Here is a 22,389-nt window from a genome sequence, read left to right on the forward strand (position 1 = left end):
CCCGGGCGCCAGAGAAGCTGGGAGGACCCGCTGGCCGTCGCTTCCTCTGTTACGTTCCCCCTCACGGAACCGAGAAAAACCCATCTCCCACCTCTCTGCTTGCAGAATTCTCCGCAGACATCCGGAGTCTTTTCTAGTCCCCGTGAAAGGACTCTGATGTAGGGTGACACCACCTGCTCCTCTGTGCTGGTCTCCACAGCAGCAGTGATAAAAGACATCCCATCTTACTGTCCAAGGATGTATCAGTCAGGATAGGCTAACAAACATCCTTAAAATCTCAGCGGCTTCACACGAGTTTTATTTCTCACGGGCCATGTCAGCTGAGGGGTCAGCTGGGAGCCTGTGCTCCTTCTAGTCATACAGGAGCCTCAGGCACCAGGAAAAAGGGAGGAATTAGGGACCCCAAAGGCAGGCCTGCGCCTGGGTACTGTTTTGCTATCTAAATGCGTGGGCTTCCAGAACCCTCTCTCTGCTGTTGCTCACGCCCAGAGGCATGCGTCTCGGCCAGACGAGCATGGCCAGGAGCCCGGCTGTTGCAGCGAGGGGCACACACCAGCGCAGAATGGAGGTCACGATGGTCCCTGCCTTAGAGCAGGGGCTTGGAGCCACTTGCCAATAACCCTCAGCCTCCCCGGTCCTAGTGTCAGGCCGGTGTCCCTGGCCTGGGGAGTAGACCTGTCGGAGAGACTGGCCGGGGGTTACGAAGTGACTCAAGGCCATGGTTGGAAAGGCCCCTGAGAAGGCAAGAGCCGTCAGAGAGTGAAGGCAGAGCGGGACAGGCGGCCAGCCCTCTTCGAGGGACCCCCAGGCAGGCTGAGAAGACCCCACGGTACCCGGCCTCGGCTGGCTCCCAGATGTGCCAGGTGCTGCCGTGACCTCCTCTTGTCAGGAACATTACAGAAGTGACGGGCTACCCCCACAAGACAAATGACTTCCACGGCTCGAGGCCCACATGCTGCTCTGCCGGCAGCGTGGCCTGTGGGAGAGGTGCCTTCGGAGGGTCACCCCAGCCCTGGGGCTTGGGGTCCTCTGGCAGCAGGACTCAGTAATCCAGAAAGGGTGGTAGGGGGGTGGGTGGGATGCGGCCAAGTTGAAGGGACCTGGAATTAGCAGTGGCTCTTGTGACGCTAAACTGATTGGAAATGCATCCTTTGTTTCTGTTGCCCACAGCTACTCTCCCTTCACCGCGGGCGGGGGGTTGCTTCTGGGCGGGGGGTTGCTTCTGGGTCAGCTGTGACGAATGCTGCACTATCTGCCCTGTTTTCTGAGGCACTGGAGAGAAGCAGCCGGCCAGATAACACAAGACAATGGTTAATGCCCATGGAATTTCCGTTTGGCTCCAGAACGTGTATTCACACTGAGGAGCAGTGCCCAGAACCCCGCCCACCCTCCTGCAGCACATGCACATCCTGCTCTGCCTGGCACCGCTCTCTGGCTCGGCCCTGCCGTTGGCGTCTCTGGCCCGGAGAAGCACAGGTGGTGATAACGCCTGGTGTGTGTGTGTGTGACCTCTCTCAAGCTTACACAGCCCTTCCACAGACACGGCCTCATCTGAGCCCCATGAAGCAGGCAGCGAGGGCCGTGTGCACGTTGCACGGGTCACAACGTCAGCTGCTATGCACGACGTTCCCGCCACGTGCCAAACACTCTGTAGGCACTTGGCGTACGCTCACTCATGTAATCTTACCACAATCCAGAAAGGTAGCTATGTCACCTCTCCATGCTAGACTCCTGAGCTGAGGTTCAAGAGAAGCTAAGTAACTACCCAAAGTCACACAGCCAGAAGGGCACAGAGCTCCAATTTAAACTGAAGTCTGTGCGACACCACATCCCATGCGTTAGCCACTGAGCTGTCATCCTGTCTCCCGCCAGCCTAGTGTGCTGCTCAGTGCAGCTGTGCCTAGAACCCACCCCAGGCCTCTCCCTCGGTTCCAGGCGATCTCACTGTGAAGAACAGCACACGAGCGTTTGGAGGTGACTGGGAAACGCTTTTTGTAAGTTACCTGGGTAATGACACTGACTCTGCATTTTGCCCTTTCCCCAGAGGGTCACTGGCTGCATCCTCTCCAATGTCAACACACCTTCTATGACACCTGTGATCGGACAGCCGCAGAATGAGACCCCCCAGCCCATTTATCAGAACAACAACGTGCCTGCCAAGCCCACTGCAGGTAGGGCAATACTGCTGTGCAGCAGTGGGTCTCAAACTTCAGAATCGCTGGAGGGCTTGTCGAAATCCAGATTGCCGGGCGCCGCCCCAGAATTTGATTCAGTAGGCCTGGAAGTAGGAGGAGAATTTGTATTTTTAACAAGGTGATGCTGATGCTCTGGTCCAGGGACCGTACTTTGAGAACTCTTAATATAGAGCATCTGAGAGAAACAGTTGCAATCAGAGACAGAGAGAGATGGAGAGACAGAGAGAGACAAGGGTGATGGTGCGCATTCTTCTGCATTTAAATATAAATATAGTTGCCTTAACTGGGAATTAAAGATACAGAGGGAAGCATTTTTCTGAGCCCCTTCCAAGAGAATTGAGGCTCTTGCCCAGGGTCCCACAGTGAGGAAATAACAGGGCGAGGAGACAAACCGAAGCAGTCTGCATCCAGAATCCCACACTCTTAGCCACCTCTTCAGTGACAGAGAACATGGACCCCCAAGACTTACCCTACTGTGTGCCCGCATGGCACCCAGAGCTCTACAGGGGTTCTTATTTAATGCAGTGATTCTGCGATAGAGATATCATGTTCCCATTTACATGAGATTCAGAAATGGTAAGTGATTTGCTTAAGACCACACAGCTCAAAAATAGAAGAGCCAGAATTCATATTCAGGACCGTCTGATTCCAAGGTTATGTTCTTTCTAATATTTTCTTCCAGCTCAATTGCAGGGGACAGATCTCGGTATTATTTTTCAGGCCTAGAGACCATACGCTCTTATGTCATTCGTCTGTTACACATGGGGTAATTCACAAGGAGGAGCCAGAATTTCGGTTTGCATACAGCTACCTGTAGGGGCTCAGAAAAAATGTTCTGGAGTAGAGACCAGAAAGATTATCGACAACCAGATCCCTCTCAGCCAAAGTAGGATGTCTGATTATTTTAAAGTCCATCTGCATGGGAAAGAATGCCTTAGCCCAGCAGAAATTTTCCAAATGAATTTTTTTGCCATAGGCCGAGTCTCCTTGGATCAGTGATGGGCAAATGCTTATGATATTAAAAAAAAAATGAAAAAGCAAACAGCTTACATGCTCTTTAAACATAGAAAATCGTCCAACTGATGTTATACACACATGGCTGCATAAACACATTTGTAAAAGGGAAGAAAATAAATAGTAAACCAGTATGTCAGTGGCGGTTATCTCCAGGGTGGGATTATGGATGCTTTTTAATTTTCCTCTTTATATATTTTCCTCTTCTATGTTTTCCAATTTTTCAACCATATAATAAACATGACCAGAAAATAGATTCCAGTCTACGGCTCAAAATGCTTGTGTCTGGGACTGTGAATGAGAAGACGGAATTTTTGCTGTCATATTTCTGTTCTTTCTCTCTACCCTCCTTCTACCACCCACCACCCTGCTCCAGTGCACCCCTGTCGTTTACGGTGGCCCGAGGCCGGGCTGATGTGAGTGTTAAGTTGCGAGTGGTTCTCTCCCTCTGTCCCTGTCTGTCTTGCTCTCTCCCATAGCCAAGATCTTGGGAAAGGTGGGGGAAAGCCTAAGCCGGATCTGCTGCGTCCGCCCGCCCGTGGAGCGCTTCACCTTTGTGGGTAAGGGAGCAAGGACCTTCTTGCCCAGTCCTGCCTCTTTTCTTTCCCTCTTCCTGTCATTTATTCAGCAACCACTCACTGCCCCTCCCCCTCCTTGACTACATTTATAGAGCAACTATAGCAATTGCGAGAAAACAGAGGTAAATAGGAATGTCACCAGGCCTGCAGAGCCGTGCTGAGCTGTTGTGGGAGCCCAGAGGGCGTGATCAACCTGTCGCAGGGCTGCCTGGGAGACCTCACTGGATGACATGCTCATTCCGCCCCCGCTCCCCCAACCCCGAATGTGTCCACATGCCTTAGAGCTTTCAGAGGGCACAGGATCCTCCTCCAGGTCCTTCCAGCTCCAGCAATGTCCCTACTCCTGCTGATAGGCTAAGAACACACACGCTCTGTCCTTAATTCCCTCTGTTTTGGCTGCTCCCCTAAGGGCTCAGCATGGATGAGACTATCTGAGCCCCTGGGGCTCCTCCAGAGTCCTCAAGTTCAACTCTGCAGATGAGCTGAACCTCATGCTTTTGATTCCCTGGGGCTGACATCTTCCATTTCTGAGAGTTCCAATTTGGGGCATCGTGCAAAGGAACGAAGAGGGATGGTTGAGCGGGGAAGGAGTCAGGGACCAAGATGGCATCTCCGTGGCTTTGTGCGCACAGTGCGCCCCATGTAGGCGTTTCATACTCGAGAGTGCACGTCAAAGGCTCATTTACGTCTTCCTCGGGCTCCTGCCGCATTCTGCCACGTGAAAACTTCCAATACGCCGTTTTGCTTGTTAGTTGAACCAGGTAGCCCCTGAGGAGAGATGACCACTTCCTCGTGACTCAAAGCTGTGTCCCTAGTGTTGAGGATGCTGCTCTTGTGGGCCGCCTCCCTAAAATACAGAAGGAAGCAGAAGGTGCTCAGCATGAGGGTGTGTCTGTTCGTCACTGGGTCCCTGGCAAGGCTGTCTAATTCTGACAGTCCCAGAAATGTGACGTCCACCCTGAAGCCTAAGGAGATGCTCCTTCTCGATTTTTGGCTGGACTGTGCTGCCCATTCACTCTACTCAGATGCCCCCCTGCAGGGAGGCAAGCGCACCTCTACTCCCACCCACCCCACCCCACCCCACCCCGCGTACTCCTTCGAGGAGCCCCAGGCGGCAGATACCAGCAGGTCGGGGCCTTAATGCTTCTGTGTTTTCTTTCTCCTCCCTAGACGAGAATGCCAACCTTGGCACAGTGATGCGGTACGAGGAGATTGGTGAGTGGGGCTGGGAAAGTGGGCGTTTGGAGCCACCTGCCTCTACCACGGGCAGAGTGGGCGGGGGAGAGGCTTGAAACCCGGGGTCTCCTCTCAGAAGAATGACTGCTCCCCGGCTAAGCCACAGTCCCATTGGTCGCCCTTTTATACCTCCTAACTGGACTCACGCAGATCCTCAGGAGGCAGGCCCAGACCTGTCGGCAATTTTCCCTTCGGAGCCTCCTCTCCTTTATCCAAAAGACCGGGAAGTTGAGCCACAGTGCCCGCCAGAGAGACTATTCTTTTGCCCACGATAATGCACACGCCACCCGTCCAACCCATCCCTGGCCTTCCTCATCAGAGGATTTGCTTGTTTGGAGGACGAGGAGCAGAGAGCGGGCCAAGAGCCACCTTTGCAACCTCCCTGCAGCCTTGAGCAGAGGCTAAGGCATCCGCTGTCCGTGCGAGGTCCTCGCAGGCCCCAGGCCAGCACAGGCAGAGGGCAGTTACACAGAGCTGTCAGATAGGAAGGAGCTGACCCACCCGAGAAGGGAGCTGAGTCTGGAGTAACCGTGGGGAACAAACCAGAAAATGGAAATCTTTCCAAGGTTGCGAAGTGGGTGAGGGACACAAGTATTTGAAACGGGAAAGAGCAGACAGATGCCAAAATGCAGCTGAAGTTGGCACAAGTACCAGGTGGCAGGAGAGTCGGTGACGGCCGAATACCAGGATCTCTAGGAGGAGGGGCAACCTGGTACCCAGCAGACATGCTCAGTCTTAAACGTCCACTGCAGGTCTCCCCTTCCTGGTATTTCTCTGACTGGGGCTGGAGGTCGTGGCCTCCTGCCATAACCCTGGGAGGTGTGGCGCTGTACCTGAGCATCAGGAGGCCCAGCAGATGTGACATCATTTCAAGGGGCTTCTCTGGGTCTTGTCCTCTGATTGAGGTGCCTGGCGCACTCGAATCAGCTCATACTGGTTTTTTAGATCTATTTGTAAGATTTTCAGGAATTTTGTGAACCGGTTGTTAATGCAGCTAATACGAAAAATTAAATCATATTAAATAACAGTTAAACGAACTGTATTAAAAAACAAAAATAAGGAGTTCTCAAAACTCCTCACGTTTTAATTATTTTACTATATTTTAATATCCTTTACCAGCACATCACTGTCCGAGGGCCACGAAGAGTGGCACCTGGTTTCTGGGTTGCTCCCGAAAGCAGGCAGGCACGTTTGGCCAAGTCCTACAGCCCCCAAACACCCAAAGGCCCGGATGGCAGCGGAAGTCCGGCGCCCACTTCCCCGAGTTCCCACGCCTGGCCAGGAGCTACCTTCCCAGAAAGTCTTCCCGACCAGCACGGCTCCGAGCAGCTTCGCACTTTTAACTATATTCCAACGTATATTCCTCTTGTTTTTTGTTCCAGAGGAATTTATTGTGGCCGAGCTTCAGCCAGGCGCCCTTGCTTACCTTCCCAGTGCCCAGGGCCCGGGTGTGAGGCCATCCTGGCCCTGGGGAGCGCCCCCCCCCCCGCCCCCGCCACACACACACAGAGAAGCGATGGCAATGGTGTTTGCACAGCCCCCGGCTGCGTGCCCAGCACCCCCACCCACTTAGTTGTCTCACTGCAGCCCTGGGAGGGGCAGGGGTCCTCGTAACCCCATCTTCCTCTTCTTTCAGAGGAAGGAAGGAGGGTGGCTGCAGCTGCCAGGGTGGATCTGTGGCCCAGCATGGCTGGGTGGCGGCTGCTTCTGTGGGCAGTGGAAGCTGGAAAGGGCCGCAGGGCCTGTGCGTGGATTCCTGAACGGGGAGTGGGGCGAGAGAGCACCGATTCTGGCTGCTGGCCCCGGATCCCTGGATGGGGTGACCTGGGGAGGGCGGGGGGCCCAGAGAGGGTGGGAGAGAGCTGCCCTGACTCCAGACCTCTGCCGCGAGGCCCTCCGGCTCACGGGTTTCCTTTTTTGCAGTCCCATTGCACCCTTCACGAGAAGGAAAAAGCCATTTTTCTCCTGGCTCAGTTAGCAACTATGGCTCCATTTCCATGTTCTTAGTCAGCTGACTGCTCCTGGGGGGCTGCCCCAGACCAAAGGCTTTGCAGGCTGGAAAGGCTGCATTAGTTTCCTGCAATAAACCAGGAGAATCACTGCTGCCCTCCAGCGGCCACACGTGGGACCCCAAACCCCGCCAGGGCCTCTGGTCTGTCTGTGACAAATAATCTGCCCTGGTCCTGCAAGCAAAGGTGGAGGCCCCACTCATTAATGTTCTGTGCTGTGGCTTAAAAAAACATTCCAACATTACTCTCGAGTGGGAAAGCGAGTCTCCGGCTGGGAAAGAAAAAAGAGATTCATCTCCATGGCTTTAGAGCAGGGTTCCCTGACTAGACTACTGACGGCTGGGAATGGCTAATCCTGTGTCGCGGGGGCCGCGTGTGCATTGCAGAATGCTGAGCGGCATTCCCGCCCTCTAAGCACTAGGTGCCAGTAGCAGTCCCCTCTCCCCACTCTAGACCACCGGAAATGGCTGCAGACATTGCCAAGTTCTGGAGACAAAATTGCCCTCAGTTGAGAACCACTGGTGTAGTGAGAGCTGAGGGCCAGTACTTCTTCTGGACTTGGCCACCTAACTGAAGATTTAGGTGACCAGAGTTTCAGAGCCTCAGCTTTTCAGCAGAGAACTGGCCTGGAGCCCTGGGTGGCTCCAGTGGGACATGGGGAACAACAGGATCCCAGGAATGAGCCCCCTCTGGCTTCTGTCAGTCAAACCAAGGCTGGTGCATGTCCACAGGTGGGGAGTTGGGCCAGCAATCCCGTGGCATACCATGGAGGCACCGCTTTCCCCAGGGGCACCATGCTGTAAGAGCAAAGGCCATGACGGCCAGCCCAGCCAGCGCAGGCTGCCCAGATGGCTCTTAGACAGCCTGTCTGCACAGCCTCTGCGGTCAGCTGATATGTTGTTCACTTATTCAATAGGTCTTGAGCCCTATTGTATGCAGGTCTCCCTGCCAGGCCCTGGGGATATAAACATAAATTAAGATCCCTGTGTATAAACAGATCATTAGGCTATAGTATGGCATGGGGAAGAGGAGAGGAAGCAGGGATATATAGGAGTTAAGACCCCAGTGTCCCATGGAGCCCCCCAAGGACGGTCTGCCTTTGCGAGACGGCGAGACTGGCACTGCCTGTCGTCAGCCCGGCAGCCTTCCTCTGAACCATCTGGAGACTCCTGAAGCCGGAACAAGCTCACCATCTGGAAGTCCTTGTCAGATCCCTGAGCTAGCTCTGGGGTCTAAGGCAGGCAGAGCTGTGGGCCATCTCAGCGTCAGGGGCCAGGGTGGCAGCAGTCTCCAGAGGGCTCAAAGCGGGGCTGTCTCACTGTTTCAGACAAGACACCTGCAGCCACGACCTCTTGACGGAGGGCCTGGGATGGCCGGAAACTAAACACACCACTGAGTTACACCCAGGGCCGAGGTCTCTCCCTGTGGTTCCGAGAATCCTAGATTCTTTTTTCCCCATTGCTCAGTTTTAATGAGCGAGTCAGTTTGCTGCCTGTTTTAAACCACGATGGGCCTCCCTGGGATAATTCAGAGTGGCTTAATGAGGAAAGAAAAACAACTGACGAGCAAGAAGCATGCCCAGGAGTCAGAGAGAGGGTTTGCTCAGCATCGCTTCGCAAGCCCTTTGCTGGAGGCAGTGGCCATGTAAAGAGAAGACACCTGATGAACTCGGCTACTACCTGGGTAAACTCAGTGTGGTCTCCGCATTCCTCCCATCTTGTGGGCACTTGTGACGGGAGACAAACCCCATATAATGCACAGCAGCAGAGAAGCCAAACTCTATTGACACTTGAGTTTGATATGGAGCAAAAGAGAGAGGCCTTTAGATCTTACACAAGGCACGTGGCTGGCTCAGTCTCTGCAGAAAGACCTGTGTCCCCAGAAACCCCAGAGTACTGGGCAAACCAAGACTCTCCCCAGTGAGTCATTCCCCCCACCAGGAAGAGGGGTGGAATGTAAACAAGCCTGAGGGGGAGGTGAGCAAAGCTTTCTGCACTGCACACACCGTGGGGCAGGGGTGCCTGGGCTCTGGAGCCCCGCAGGTAGCAGGTACCATGGGCCTCGGGGAACAAGGCTGAGGGTCCCGCCTTCCCCAGGTCTTCACTTATCCCTTTGCAAACTTTATTCTCCCTCCTCAGAGCTGCGGATCCTGCTGCTGTGTGGCAGTGACCTGCTGGAGTCCTTCTGCATCCCGGGGCTCTGGAATGAGGCAGATGTGAGTAGCGAGGATCCAACACCGAACACAGCTGACATGGAGGGGGGAGCGCTGGACTTTCACCTCTGGTCTTCCCTCTCCCCACAGCCTTCCTCTCCCTCCTGTGAGCTCCCAGGAGGACAATCCATTCATGTCTCTAGGGAAGAGAATTCTCCCCTACCCCACCCAGCTTTATCTCCTGTCGCATTCCCACACTCAGTCTTCCTCAGGCTCACTCTCTAAAGTCTGTGAGGGGAAAAAGCCATTTGAGTCATGGAATACTTTCTCCAAGCAGTGCTTGGGCGGGGGTGTAGGGGGGCGGGGGGTGCTCCCATTCACACTGCTGGTGGCAGGGAAGAGAGGGAGGGATCTAAAGAAAAAGGCTCTGCCCTTTTGAATTATTGTGTGTTTGTTTTCCTCTGATTCCTTTTGAAGAAATAGTAAATACCACCCTAGAATTCCCTCAACAGGAGGATGGGGTCAAGAGGGAGAAGTTAATTGCAAAAGGTCAGTAGGGTCATTCTGGCAATTGACTTGGGAACCAGAAAGTTAAACTTAAACCACCTAGAAGCTTAGTGGACATCTTTTGTTGCCAGATCTGACTGAGATGGTCTTATACCAGCTAATTCATAAGCTACTCGGCCTTCATCCATACATTCATTCTTATTCATTCATTAACAGCCGGGGCTGATGCCAGCTCCCAGTCCCATAGTCCTATGCAAGTTGGAGTCTTGGAGCAATAATTCTAGACCTAGTGCTTTTTTTTTTTAATCTGCTAAAATCACCAACAACTCTGGGCCTTGTTTTTTTTTTTTTTATCTATAAATATACAGAATGTTATCTGTAGCATTCTGACATTTTTAAAAATGTATGTAATACAGTCCCTGCCCCCAAGTATTAGGTGGCAAGATGTATGCATATGAAATTTTTTCATGTACATATGTGTGTCTCCGCGGGGGAGGGAGGGAGAGAGAGAGAGATGCTTTAAGATCAGATTTAATATTCCAGTTCTTCTCCAACACACATCATGACAAAATATATGCTGAGCTTCAGTTTTTCCCATCTCTAACATGGGCATGATAATGGTACCTACTCATAGGATTTGAGGAGAATTAAATGAAATTGTCTATGCAAAGCGCCTCGCCTAGTACCCGTTACAGTTACATCCGACAAATGTGAATAAGTGAATTTACCTGCGTAGACACCGATGTACACGCAGATGTTCCAGGTGAAGGGCGTGCATGCTCACGTGCTGAGGGATAATCAAGAAGGGAGAGAGAGTTTCGGGGAAGCAAATTACACTGTGTAGTGTAGCCCTTTCATCTCCAGCCCTGAACAATTTCCAGCGAGCGAAACGCTAAGCCCCCTTTCAGTTCCGGATTAGGTGGCTTAATTAGCTTTTACTTCCCTCTCTACTTCACAAAGTGCCCTGAAATTAAAAAGTAATGTGGCAAAGTCCTGTACAAGTTCTCAGCAAAGCTTTTTCAAGAATCTAGGCAAATCTGGGAAATCGCCCGGGGCCCCATCCCTGGGGAGGCCCAGACAGCTTGAGCTGCGCATGTCTAGGGCCTCCTGTCAAGGGCGGCCTCAGGCTTCGTAGAGATTTACTCGGTTTGGGGCCCTGGAAGCATAGCCAGTTCCTCTGGTCCTCCCGGGTAGATTGTTGACTGCAGGTCCTCTAACTTCTCTCCAAAATGGCTGCCCCGATGTTGTCAGATCTCATATTTGAAGACCAGAAAAAAAAGCCCCAAATCCCTCCTCTTCCAGTTGGTCCTGGTGCTGAAATGACATGTTGGTGAAAACAGAAAAATCCGAGAACCCCACTGGCTGTCGAATTACTACTGGGAATGTGACAGTGGAGGTGGAGTGAGACCCTCATCTACTCGACTATGTTCCCACTTGGTTGGTCACCCTGGAGATCCAAGGACCTCAGGCTGGCCGCTCCCGGAGGGTACAATAGTTCCAGGCCGTTAGGCACCCACATCTGTCTTGTCCGGGGTGGCGAGAATTCCAGCCCACGGTGCAGGCAACAGGGGATGTGGGTGAAGCACACACCTGCAGCTCACTCCAGAGGGCTCTCTAGAGCCTCGAGCTCAACCCTGCTCCACCCTACCTGGCCAATCGCTCAGTCCCCTGATTCAACCCACAGCCAATCTGTGGGGCCCTTCGAATCATGGCGTCTGAGGTACAGGCAAGAAAAAGAAAAAAAGAGGAAGGAGCCGTTTCCGTACATAATTGTGAATCCAGCTCACAACACAAGCATGCTAGAAATATCACATTCCAATTATTTAAACCAAATTAAAATTCGATTCCAAATCTCTATCTCACAGGGATGACGGGAAGTTAATCCAAGTTATTACTGATCTGCAGTACCTGAGAGGCAGGCTCCTGTATGCCCTGAACAGGAACACCAATTCCTGAGGGTCCCCACAAACGTCTCTGTTTGAACCTTCACGGTCCCTTGAAGTCCGTGGCCCTCTGCTCCGTGCCTACCTGGGCCATGGGACTCCTGGCCCAGCGCTGGGCTCCACCCACCTATGATCACCAGGCCCCATTTCTTTCAGAGCCTTTCCCCGAGGGGGCAGTAGGGGTGGGTGTCATGGATCCCTAGCCTCTTTCAAGGCTGGGGGCGAGAGGAGACAGCAAAAACTCTTCTTTTTAGTCTGATGGTATCGCCCACATTTTCTCTCCCCTCCTTGGGGAGGGAATTCACATCTAGTGAATTCTCTTTGGTTAGTTTAAAGCCATTGACTTCAAAATTCTGTTTTCTGTCCTGCAAATCTCTCCCCTAAAGGTTCTGATTCTCTGCTAAAAATAAGGCTGGAATTACACAAAGTGGGATACAGTGAGCAGGAACCTAGTTAATAACTCAACGAATTATTCCACTGTCCTTATTTGGGAAAGGCTGGATCTCAAGGTCTAGAAAAGGAAGGGCTTTCTTTCAAGACTGGGTACAGGGTGAGCCCTGCTTATGCTCCTAGAACGTTCTACCATCTGGGTCTTGCCTGGAATTTCTTTTCCTAACCATGAGATAACCAGGAATGAGGTGTGTGAAACTTGTATTCTATCTCCGGTTTCATTCATTCATTCAACCTTTATCAGAACACATTTCACTTTATTACCTGGTGTCCCAAGTGATACTTATTGGCCACGACCTCTGCTCGGTGCCGGAGCCCAAAGCCCTGAGTCTGCCCATGACTGGGGACAGGAGAACAAAACTTCTTGGAAAAGTCCTAGGCCCCGGCTGGTGTTCTGCTCTCCCATGTCTTCTTCAGAACCCTCAGACACAGGCAGAAGAGAAGCCACTAGTTCAAACAAGTCAGGGGAGCAATGGAAGCCTCTCCATCCTTCCATAAAGAAAGCTCGAAGGAAGCATGGAGCAGTTCGGTCCCCACCCGGGCTGGGAAGCAGCCGAGGCAGTCTGGTCTGCAGCAGGCCTGCCAAGGCCTCTTCAGTCGCTAACTCTCCACTGAGTCAGCCTCGCTCTTTCCTTTGTCGTGGATTCCTGAGCCACTGCTCTTGATCCCGAAATCTAATGACACAACTGAAGCGGCAGCCCCACCCCCACCCGAACACATCCCTTGGGTATTTCCTGTCAGGCACAAAGACTCATTAGTCCACAGAGAATTCTGACCTCCTCTAAACAGTGACACACCCCTTCTTCTTACATTTACTGTTAGAAAATTCCATACGGATTCATCAGGTTTCTCCCCATAAAACACAAAAGAGCAGCTTCTTGTGTGTCCCGGCAGTCAGCATTTTCATTCTTGATTCCTGAGAGAAATCGAAATCCAGATTCCTAGACTAACCTCGGAGATCAGAACCCAGTCTCCCTAGCCTGTCCCATTTCCGGACTTTTTAAGTAGAGAATTAGTCTTCCCCAGGAGACCTGATCTGTGCCGTGCCTCTTCCTGACACCAGCACCAGAGCAGGTATCCGAGCACGGACCAAGGGCTGTGGGAAATCAAGGCCAAAGGCGAAAGGGTCAGCCGCGGACAGGTCTGAGAAGCGGGAAACTTTGATACTCACTCCGCAACCCTAAAAATACCTGTCGTCTAAGGACCTTATGCTGCCGGTTGCTTTGTCCATCATATTGGAAGGCAGTCTGGCAAATTAATTCCGATTCAAGCATTCTTTCCTTCAATCAATCTTGCAACTAATGTGTGTGTCCAATATGAACACAAGCATGTTATTCACTCTTGTGGTACTTGAAATCTAAAAATATTTTACTTTTCATTATATTAGTTCTTTATATTCCACAAAATAAAACACATAAAAAGTTTAGAAGAGTTTCTGAACCTAGGAAGCATTCAGTGAACGTTGGCTGTTATTCATTCATTGATTTTAAAATATCTATTGAGTAGCTACCATATGCCAGACACTGTGCTAGGGCTGGAGGAACAGAGAACGCCAAATAGACCAAGTACCCCTCTGCGTGCCCTTTACTTTGGGGCGGGGAGACAGACCATGAACACTTGGATTGCTTCTCAGGTAACCCCTAAAACACTCCTGTGCAGTGGAATCTCCATTTCCATTTACAGGTGTGGAAACCAGGCTCACGCAAATGGGGACTTGTCCAAGACTGCATAGCTATGGCGTAAATCTTAGATCTATCTCTAAGACAGATAAGACAGGTGAGAGGAACGGCAAGTGTAATTCAGAGCAGCCCAGGGAGGAGGCAGCACGTGAGCTGGCCTTTGAATGCTAGGCAAGATTGGGTTAAGTGGGTGGAAAGGGAAGGGCTTTGAGGGTTGAGAGGAGGCTGTAAAAGATCTACTAGTGTGAAGAAAACCTTTTTGGGAGATTGCTCCGGCTGGATGAAATAGGAGGTTTATCTTGGCCTTTATGTGGGAGGCTTTTGACTTTTCGGCAAGCTGGCAAAATCAGTAAGTTCAATGATTAAATGTATTAGCCGCTCTCAAGTGGTATTTACATTTTAAATGAGCAAGGGCCAATATTTAACCCAAAGGAATGAAAATCTAAAGGTGGAAGATTAGGCACCAGAGATGGGCCAATGAAGAATGGTTTTTCTGTTGTTTTTTTGTTTGTTTTGTTTTGTTTTGTTTCTTTCTGCACTTTTCAAAGCCCAGCATTCTACAGGCTGGCTCTAATTGGCTGTATCTTACATTTTTCCAGCCAACCAGGCGTGGGCTAACTGCTTCCTTCATCCACCAGTTGTGGGAAAACAACCAAAGAAAATAAACAGAGGAAGAGCCTGGGGCACTAGCCACTCCAGAAGAAATCCCAGGGCTCCAGGACAAATGGAGCAAAGACAAACATTTAGTTTTTCAGGCTCAGATGGTTTTTATCAGACAGTTCGGCCCCAGCCAGGAAGCCCGATGGACACTTCACCCCGGGGATTAGGCCCCCCACCCTGATAAACCCGGTGCCGAAATTACAGGCTCCAGAGAACGAGGCTCAGCTGCTACCATGGGAGATTCTAGTTCTCGTGTGAAAGGCACTGTTGGCTTGGTTTTCAGGCTTTTGACTTGAGTCTGGAATCTCCCACCTTCCCACACCCCCCAGACAATTAGGAAATGGGAGTAGGGGTGAATTTCTCTGGGAAATCCCTCTGAAGCATCATTCATTTATTTGCACTGCAAGAGACGTCTTGGAAATGCAACCCCACCTCCTAGGCTCTGACTGCACTAGCCTCTGCTGGGCCTTCCCCCGAGAGGAGCAGGGGAGCAGGGGCCGGAAGGAACCTAGGAGGGGCGGAGGGCTTTGATGGAAATGGGTGGGGCAGGTTTCAGAAACTCCTCACCTCCTGTGTGGCTTCCTACATCTTTTTTAACCCTCTCAGAAATATAAAAAGTTACATACTCCAGGGGGCAGTGTGGAGTAATGAACTAAGGACAGCCCACCATCTGCCTGGAGGAAAGATACCAGGGAGTATATTTTCAAACCAGAAAAGTCTCAAGTCACCAAAATGTGAGTCTTAAAAATGGACCTAGAAGAGGTGGCAGAAAGCCGTTAAAGCAGACCACAGTGGTTCAAATTCACGATCTGTGCAGCTTGGACTAGTTACTAGATCTCACTGAGTCTCAGTTTCCCCATCTCTGAAACGAGAATTGAGGCCCATGTCTCAGAAGATAGTCGTTGTAAGGATTAAATGTAATAATAGATAAAGCTCCTAGTACTGTGCCTGGCACATAGCAAGTACCTTAATAAATGTCTCTTCATCTCCTTGCTGATAATCCCATGTTCATCCTCGAATCTCCTCATCCGGAGAAGAAACTTAAGCGGGCCCATTATCAGTCTGGCCGTTGGGAATAGATTAAAAAGGGCAAGAAAAAAACAGGAGGCCAGAATAATCCAAGTGAGAGATGATGGGAGTGAATTAGTTATCCATTGCTGTAACCTTAGTGCTTCAAACCACACAAATTTATTCTCTTATACTTCCAGAGGCCAGAAATCGAAAATAGGTTTCACTGGGCCAAAACTAAGTTGTTGGCAAGGTCGTATTTCCTCCGGAGGCTCCGCGGGAGGGTCTGGGGCTTGCTCGCCTTTGCCGGCTTCTAGAGCTGCGTTTGTTGCATTCCTTGGTTCATGGCCCCTCCTTTCATTTTCAAGTCCAACAGTGTGACATCTTCAAGTGTCCCTGCTCTGCCTTCACGTCATCTTCTCTCTTCTGTGTTATGTCTCCCTCTTGTAAGGATACTCGTTATTGAATTAGGGCCCACCTAGATTGTTCAGGATAATCGCAAGACCCTTAATTACATCTGCCAAGTCTCTTTTGCCATATAAGGTTATGTTCACAGGTTCCAAAAATTAGGACCTGGATATCTTTGGGGCCATTATCTAAACCATCTATCTCTGAAAGGAGGTTTTGACTAGGATAGAAGTGATGAAAATGGTGGAAAATGAGCAGATTCTTGGATTGGTATTGAAGACAGAGTCGGTTCGTTACCTTACAGATTGAGTGTGAGAAGAAAGAGAAAGACAGGAACCAAGGAAAATCGCCTGAGCGATTTTAAGAAGAGTTTCCATGTATTGAAATGAAAGACTCTAGGAAAACCATCTGGGGGCGGGGGGTGGGGCGGGGGAGTTGACTGATGTCAGAAGGTTCAGCTCGTGGACAGACTAAGTTTGAGACGCCCCATCCAAATGGGCAAGTTGAAAAGGCCACTGAGTATGTGAGTCTGAAGTTCAGGAGAGAAGCCTATGGCGGAGGCATCGATTGAGGAGCCTTCGGTGTGTCTTTCAGGCTGTGCGACTGCATGAAATTATTAAGGGTGTGCATATGGATAGAAAGAAAAGAGGTCCAAGGACTGAGGTCTACAGGACTCTAACAGTTCAAAGTTAAGGAGATGAGAAAGAACCAGGACAGAGAGACTAAGAGAGAGCAGCTGCTGAGGCAGGGGGACAACCAGGAGAGGGTGGTATCCTGGAGGCTGGGTGAAAATAGGAGACAGGGAATGGGGGTGGAGGGGGACAACAGCTGAGCCCCTGGAGGGAGGTGGGTACCTATGGCACTGAGGGCATACCTCTCCAACTCCAGCTCCTGGCACCTCCCCACCCCCAAACACACACCCACACAAACTCTCTCCAGCATGAAAATTAAGCTGGAGTTCTAGGAGCAAAGGTCTGCAGCTTTTGGCCCACACTCCTGCAGAGATGCCTCCTGGCTGTGGTAAAGCTGCGTCTCGTCTCGTAGACATCATCTCCTTCGTCCCATCTGTGATTCCCAGGGGACACATCTGTCACCTGTTTCTGGAAATGGAAAACATCTCAGGCAAGGTCCCCATCTGCTTGCCACCCACTGAGCCGCCTGGCATTGTTATCAATTGGGTGCTCAGATCATTAGTTCCTGCTCAGAAAGCAGCAGCTGCACTAATGTCACCCATAGGGTGATTCCCCCAGGAGGCCTGTCTGCCATTCTGAGCCATTGTTTTCATGCTTTAAACTAGAATACTCTCTTTAAATAGTCCCATTATTCCCTGCATCATATATGAAACATTCATCAAGTCCTCAGAATCAAATTGAAGGCAGATTCTACATTCTGCAGTCTACACCAGACATCTTGAAACACCTACATAGCCAGGTAGTCAAGGAATCTCCATGCCCACCTCCTCCCCTCCCTGCCCTCCCTCTCCTCCCTCCCCTCCCCCTCCTACTCCTCTTTCTTTCTGCCTTCTCTTCCCTATCTCTTTTCCTACACTACCAATTCCCTGGGAATTTTAATTCAGTACTTCGACCATTGGTTCTCAAGCTTGATTGCATATTGCAATCACCTGGGGAATAAAAACACTGTCGATACCTGGATCCCATTCCCAGATTCCGATTTAATTGATCTTGGGTGTGAGCTAGGCTTTGGGATTTTAAAAGCTCCCGAGGCGATTCTGATGTGCAGCCACGTGTGAGAACCAGCTTCCTAGGTTACCTTCTGAGTAGCGAACCCCAGGGCAGTTTTCTAAAAGCTAGGGCAGGAGGAGTTGATCTCCCTCCAACTCCCTGCCCTGCCTCTCCCTCACATTCCTGGTTTATAGGACAAACTCTCAGTGCCAGTCTGTGCGACGTGAACACCACCCATCGATGCAGCGTGTTGTGTAAATGCCCTGTATCTTCCAAATGGCATGATCCAGCGGGAGCCCTGACACACTCTATCTACCTGTCACTTCTCCACAGCTTCCCTCCTAGGGCACTTTCAGATGGCTTTTTATTTCAGCAACATCAGAGTTTCAGCTGCAACTCTAGCTCCAGATGTGAGCAAAGGGAGCAGGGTAAAGAGGATGGAAATACCCAAGGGCACGCACACGTGCACACACACATACGCACACGCTCGCACTCACGCACATATATATGTACACAGAAAAACATAATCGATGAATCAGATTTAGACATGGAATCTGCTGGTACAGAAATCCTGATAGAGAAGCCTCACCCACAATGCTCCACAATGTCTATCTGTGTCACTGGTTTGGAGATTTATGAGGAAAAACCTGGGTCCCTTGCCTCCAAGGCTGGTCTTGCTCAATGAGCTGCACCGCTTAGAAGCGGCCTGCCTCTTCCTCCCTGCTGCCCACATCTGGGATCGTTAATTGGCAAGATCTAAACAGTAATGTGCCCGGGCTAGATCCAAGTCTATTAAGTGCCATCAATTTCAGGCTCTTTGAAAATAAAACCTGGCATGAGTTTCCAGAAAGCATCTTGGTACTATGTCTCAAGAGCTTGAAATATGGCCAGTTCATATCCTTTCATCTAATTACTTAACTTCCTATCCTAAAGAAATAATCAGAGATGTGGTAGAATATTTATGTATAAAGATCTTCAACAAAGTGTTATGTATAATTGCAAAAAATCAGAAGTCACTGTACACTTTCTATACTACAAGATGGATTTAATATATCACGCTGTATCAGTACAGTCATATGAGGAAATACAGAGATTGTTAAAACAATATTTGCGAATAATTTTTAATGGCGTGAGAAAACGCTCATGCTATAATGCTAAAGGAAAAACATGCAGATAAAATGATTCATTTTTCAGTTTAACCTAATTGCGGATATGTGTATTTATTTGTAGAGAGGAAAACACTGGACAGAAATAGACTGTGGTTGTATCAGTGGTTATCTGGATGGCGTGGTTGTGATTGATTTCTGTTTCTGCATTTCCCAAGCTTGTATCGTGTCTATAGTGTGAAAAAATAAAAATGCTATTATTATTTTTTTTTAATGAAAAAGGTATCATTTCTGGTTATGGCAGCAAGCTCCTATCAGAGACTGATCTCAGAAGTGACCCCATAATAATCTTCCTCCCACCACCGCCTCTGCACACACCGATACCTTCCAAGCCCTTCCCCGCTCTTCGCTGCCCAAGACCCACGGCGGCTCTGAAGCCGATGAGCAGGGGAGGGTTCCATCCAGCCCCTCGGTCGCCCAGCTGGGGGCTGGGGTTTGCCTGCTAGGCAACGGGATCCGTGACTCCCACAAGGTTGTCTATCCATAAGGACTGTGTGTCATTCATGTTACCCTTCAGCATTAAGAACTTAAAAGGAGCCTCGGGAATTAGAGTTCTTGCCCAGACATGCAGAGGCATGCTTATTCATTCAGTCCATGGAGGGATTTATTAAGCATCTTCTGTGTGTTGGGCGAAGTTCTCGCTCATTCCACTAACGCTGTTGCAGGTCATTACCTGAAGGAGCTGACTGGCAGGGCTGAGAAGGCAGGTTCAGGACTAAAGCTTGGGTTCCACGTGGAAGGAGCTCCACCCCGCTGAGTAGCTGCTTGCTAGGGGTTCGGAGGCGTGATCTCACAAAGGGCACGCGCTCTCTCTGTCTCTGTCTCTCTTCGTCAGATGGAGGTGATTGTTGGGGACTTTGGGATCGTGGTGGTGCCTCGGGACGCAGCTGACACAGACCGAATTATGAATCACTCCTCAATACTCCGTAAATACAAAGTGAGTGCTCCATCTCCCTGCTGGTGTAGCTCTGTGAGGTGGTCCTTCTGTGACAGGCCGAGGGCTGGGTGGAGGTTGGGGGGGTGGATGGGGGGACTGGAGGAGTGAGGGCGCAGAAGGAGTTTAGTGTGGGGGGCTGGCGACCTACCCTCTCTACTCTGTCCCCAGAACAACATCATGGTGGTGAAGGATGACATCAACCATCCTATGTCTGTCGTCAGCTCAACCAAGAGCAGGTATGTTTGACTCATTATATGAGTAAAGAATAGGAAGCAGCCAGACCAAGGCTCTTAGAGCAAAACTCGGCAGCAACCAAAGTGTATCACTGGAGCCCTTTCATACTGCTTGGTGCTTTTCGTCCACAGTCCCCCTGGGCTTGTGAGAAGGGCTGCAGAGAAGGGCACGTTCTTCTCTATCAGGTGCCAGTAGGAAGAAAAGGAAATGGTCAATCATAAGAACCCCAGTGAGATTCCTTTCCATGAGACCGTGGTGCAGAGAAACACAAAGGAATGAAATGAGAATAGCTAACACATTAAAAGGCATACTGTGCGCCTGGGCCATTCTTAGTGATTTCATGACTCATTTAATCCTTTTAATAACTGAGATAGGCCCAACTATTACCCTCGTTTGACAGAAGAGAAAACTGAAGAGCAGATGGGTGCAAATTACTTGCCTAAGGCCCCTCAGCTAGGAAGCGGCAGAGCCGGGATGAGGTGGAGTCACCAGGATGAGGGAGGAATCGTGGAGGCAAGAAGGCATTTCCTAACAGGGATTTCCTTTCCTTAGCCTAAGCAACAGCTGGAAACGGGGTGCTGGGTAAACCCTTTCCCTGAAAGAGTGGGCAGGCCAGGCCTCCTGCTTTGCTCAGGGAACGATGTCTGTCTGACCGCCGTCTCTCCTGGTCCAGGCTGGCCCTGCAGCATGGGGATGGCCACGTCGTGGATTACCTGTCCCAGCCGGTCATCGACTACATTCTCAAGAGCCAGCTGTACATCAACGCCTCGGGCTAGCGGCCACGCAGCCTTCTGCTCCACTCTCCCCTCGTCCTCCGCCAACACACCGGCCCCTCCAGTCTGTCAGTCCCCCTGTTTCTCTCCTGCCTCTCTGTTTCTCCATCTCCTCATCTTGACTGTTCTCCCCCTTCGCTGACTCAACCCTCCACAGTGTGGGGGACCTGCAGAGAACCACGGCATCCCCTATTCCGCAGTCATCTGTGGACAAACTTTCCTCTAGTCTCCGGGTTGGGAGTGGGTGAGGGAATAGGGGTGGGAATTGGGGGAAGTGCAGTCTTTGGAGATGCGCGGGCATCCATATCCCAGCATGCTCTGGGGAGGTGGCTGTGGTGTCCATCCTCCCAGCATGCTCTGGGGAGGTGGCTCTGGCTCTTGCCTTCCCAGCATGCCCTTTACCACAAAGGGCTATTTTTCTTTTTCTCTCTTCTTTTATTTCTTTTTGTTTTGTTTTTTTGTTTTGTTTTGATTTGTTTTTTTATTGTTGTTATTCACCCCTCCTAGAACTTGGATGAAATCAGTGTCCATGGTTCTTTATGTCTGTAGACTTGATGCATTCCTGTGGAATTACTTCCCTTCGCTAGGAGACTGTAGCCAGCCTCAACACTCAGTAAGTGCGCAAGGGCCACACCCAGTGACGGAAGTCAAGCCACCTCCACTTTCCCGACAGCCCCCCACACCCATCTACCTACTCACTCGCCCCCTACCCCCCCTTCCCCCACAGCAGCAGCAGCAGCCTGGGGTCAGGAGTGAGACTTTCAAGTTCTGAAACCTGGGAGGCAAGTCTGGGAATAGTAGGGTTTTGTAGAAGAATTTCAGTCCATTCCTTTAGCTTCAAAAGACTATTTTCCTGATGCTCTGGGCCTATGCTCACACAGAGCCGGTCCATCTCCATTTCCTGGTGGCCTCTGTACAGTTACTTATCTGGCCTGTGACTGATGGCAGAGTGTAGGTTTCCTGCCAGCCAGGCTTATCCAAGGATCCTTCAGATCACCATCTAAGCCATTGGAGGCCGTACATAGCCACATCCCTCCATCTGAGAAGGATCATACACGCAAGGCCAAATCTTAATAATGCAGTCATTTCTGAAATAAAACATGCTAGGAATTCGCTCATCTCTGGAGATCTTTGCTAATTGCCACTCTTTATTGCCTGTTTGGCTGGGAAGTGTCTTTGTCATAATGTAAGTTCAGGGTGACCTAGGAGAAAGCAGTTTATTGCCCTGTTGGGAACTGATGATTCTCACTCACTATAACTGTAACACAGGTGATGCCTGAGGTCAATTCTTTCTTGAAAGCAGTGCCTTGGCCTTGTTTCTGGGGCTGATTGTATCTCCTGCCAAGCCCAGCAACCGTTGTCATCATCTGAGGAAATCTGCCCAGCAAGGGAGTGAGTTCACAGAACAGCAATTGTGAGGGGCCTCAAGAGCCACTAAACCGTTTCACCCCTTTACTCCCTATTTCCCACCTTCCTCTGCTGCCCCTGGAAACGGTACTGACAGACTCTGTTCTAGTTGTTTAGGCCCCATGCATGGCCTGCTTGGAGAGCCAAAAGGAAATTATTCTCTCATGCTCTGTGTCTCTTGCTGTTGGGTTTCCGATTGTCTTTGAGGGATGGTCCTTGAGCAGCAGAATAATGTTATCAAAAGTTAGTAGCAGCTGTGGTCCAGGAGGAGTAGGATGAGATATGACGCCAGAAATAGTGTTCCTCACCTCACACTTCAAATCTGCAACATCCTTCAATAGCCTTTAGGGA

General features: G+C 50.5%; 1 protein-coding gene across 7 annotated transcripts in view; it reads left to right on the forward strand.

Moving 5' to 3' along the window:
• NMNAT2 (nicotinamide nucleotide adenylyltransferase 2) overlaps nt 1-21,757 on the forward strand; it is a 137,975-nt gene extending 116,218 nt beyond the window's left edge. For all 7 annotated transcript variants that reach the window (XM_039881278.1, XM_039881280.1, XM_039881282.1 and 4 more), the window contains 7 exons: nt 2,045-2,171; nt 3,689-3,769; nt 4,958-5,002; nt 9,171-9,247; nt 19,523-19,624; nt 19,793-19,860; nt 20,532-21,757. In XM_039881278.1, the coding sequence (XP_039737212.1) occupies nt 2,045-2,171; nt 3,689-3,769; nt 4,958-5,002; nt 9,171-9,247; nt 19,523-19,624; nt 19,793-19,860; nt 20,532-20,634 (603 nt within the window). In that variant the 3' untranslated portion in view covers nt 20,635-21,757. The remainder of the gene's footprint in view (nt 1-2,044; nt 2,172-3,688; nt 3,770-4,957; nt 5,003-9,170; nt 9,248-19,522; nt 19,625-19,792; nt 19,861-20,531) is intronic.
• Nucleotides 21,758-22,389: the final 632 nt, after the last annotated feature.

This window comes from Pteropus medius, unplaced genomic scaffold (assembly GCF_902729225.1).
Source record: "Pteropus medius unplaced genomic scaffold, Ma_sr-lr_union100, whole genome shotgun sequence".
In the NCBI taxonomy this organism is placed as follows: domain Eukaryota; kingdom Metazoa; phylum Chordata; class Mammalia; order Chiroptera; family Pteropodidae; genus Pteropus; species Pteropus medius.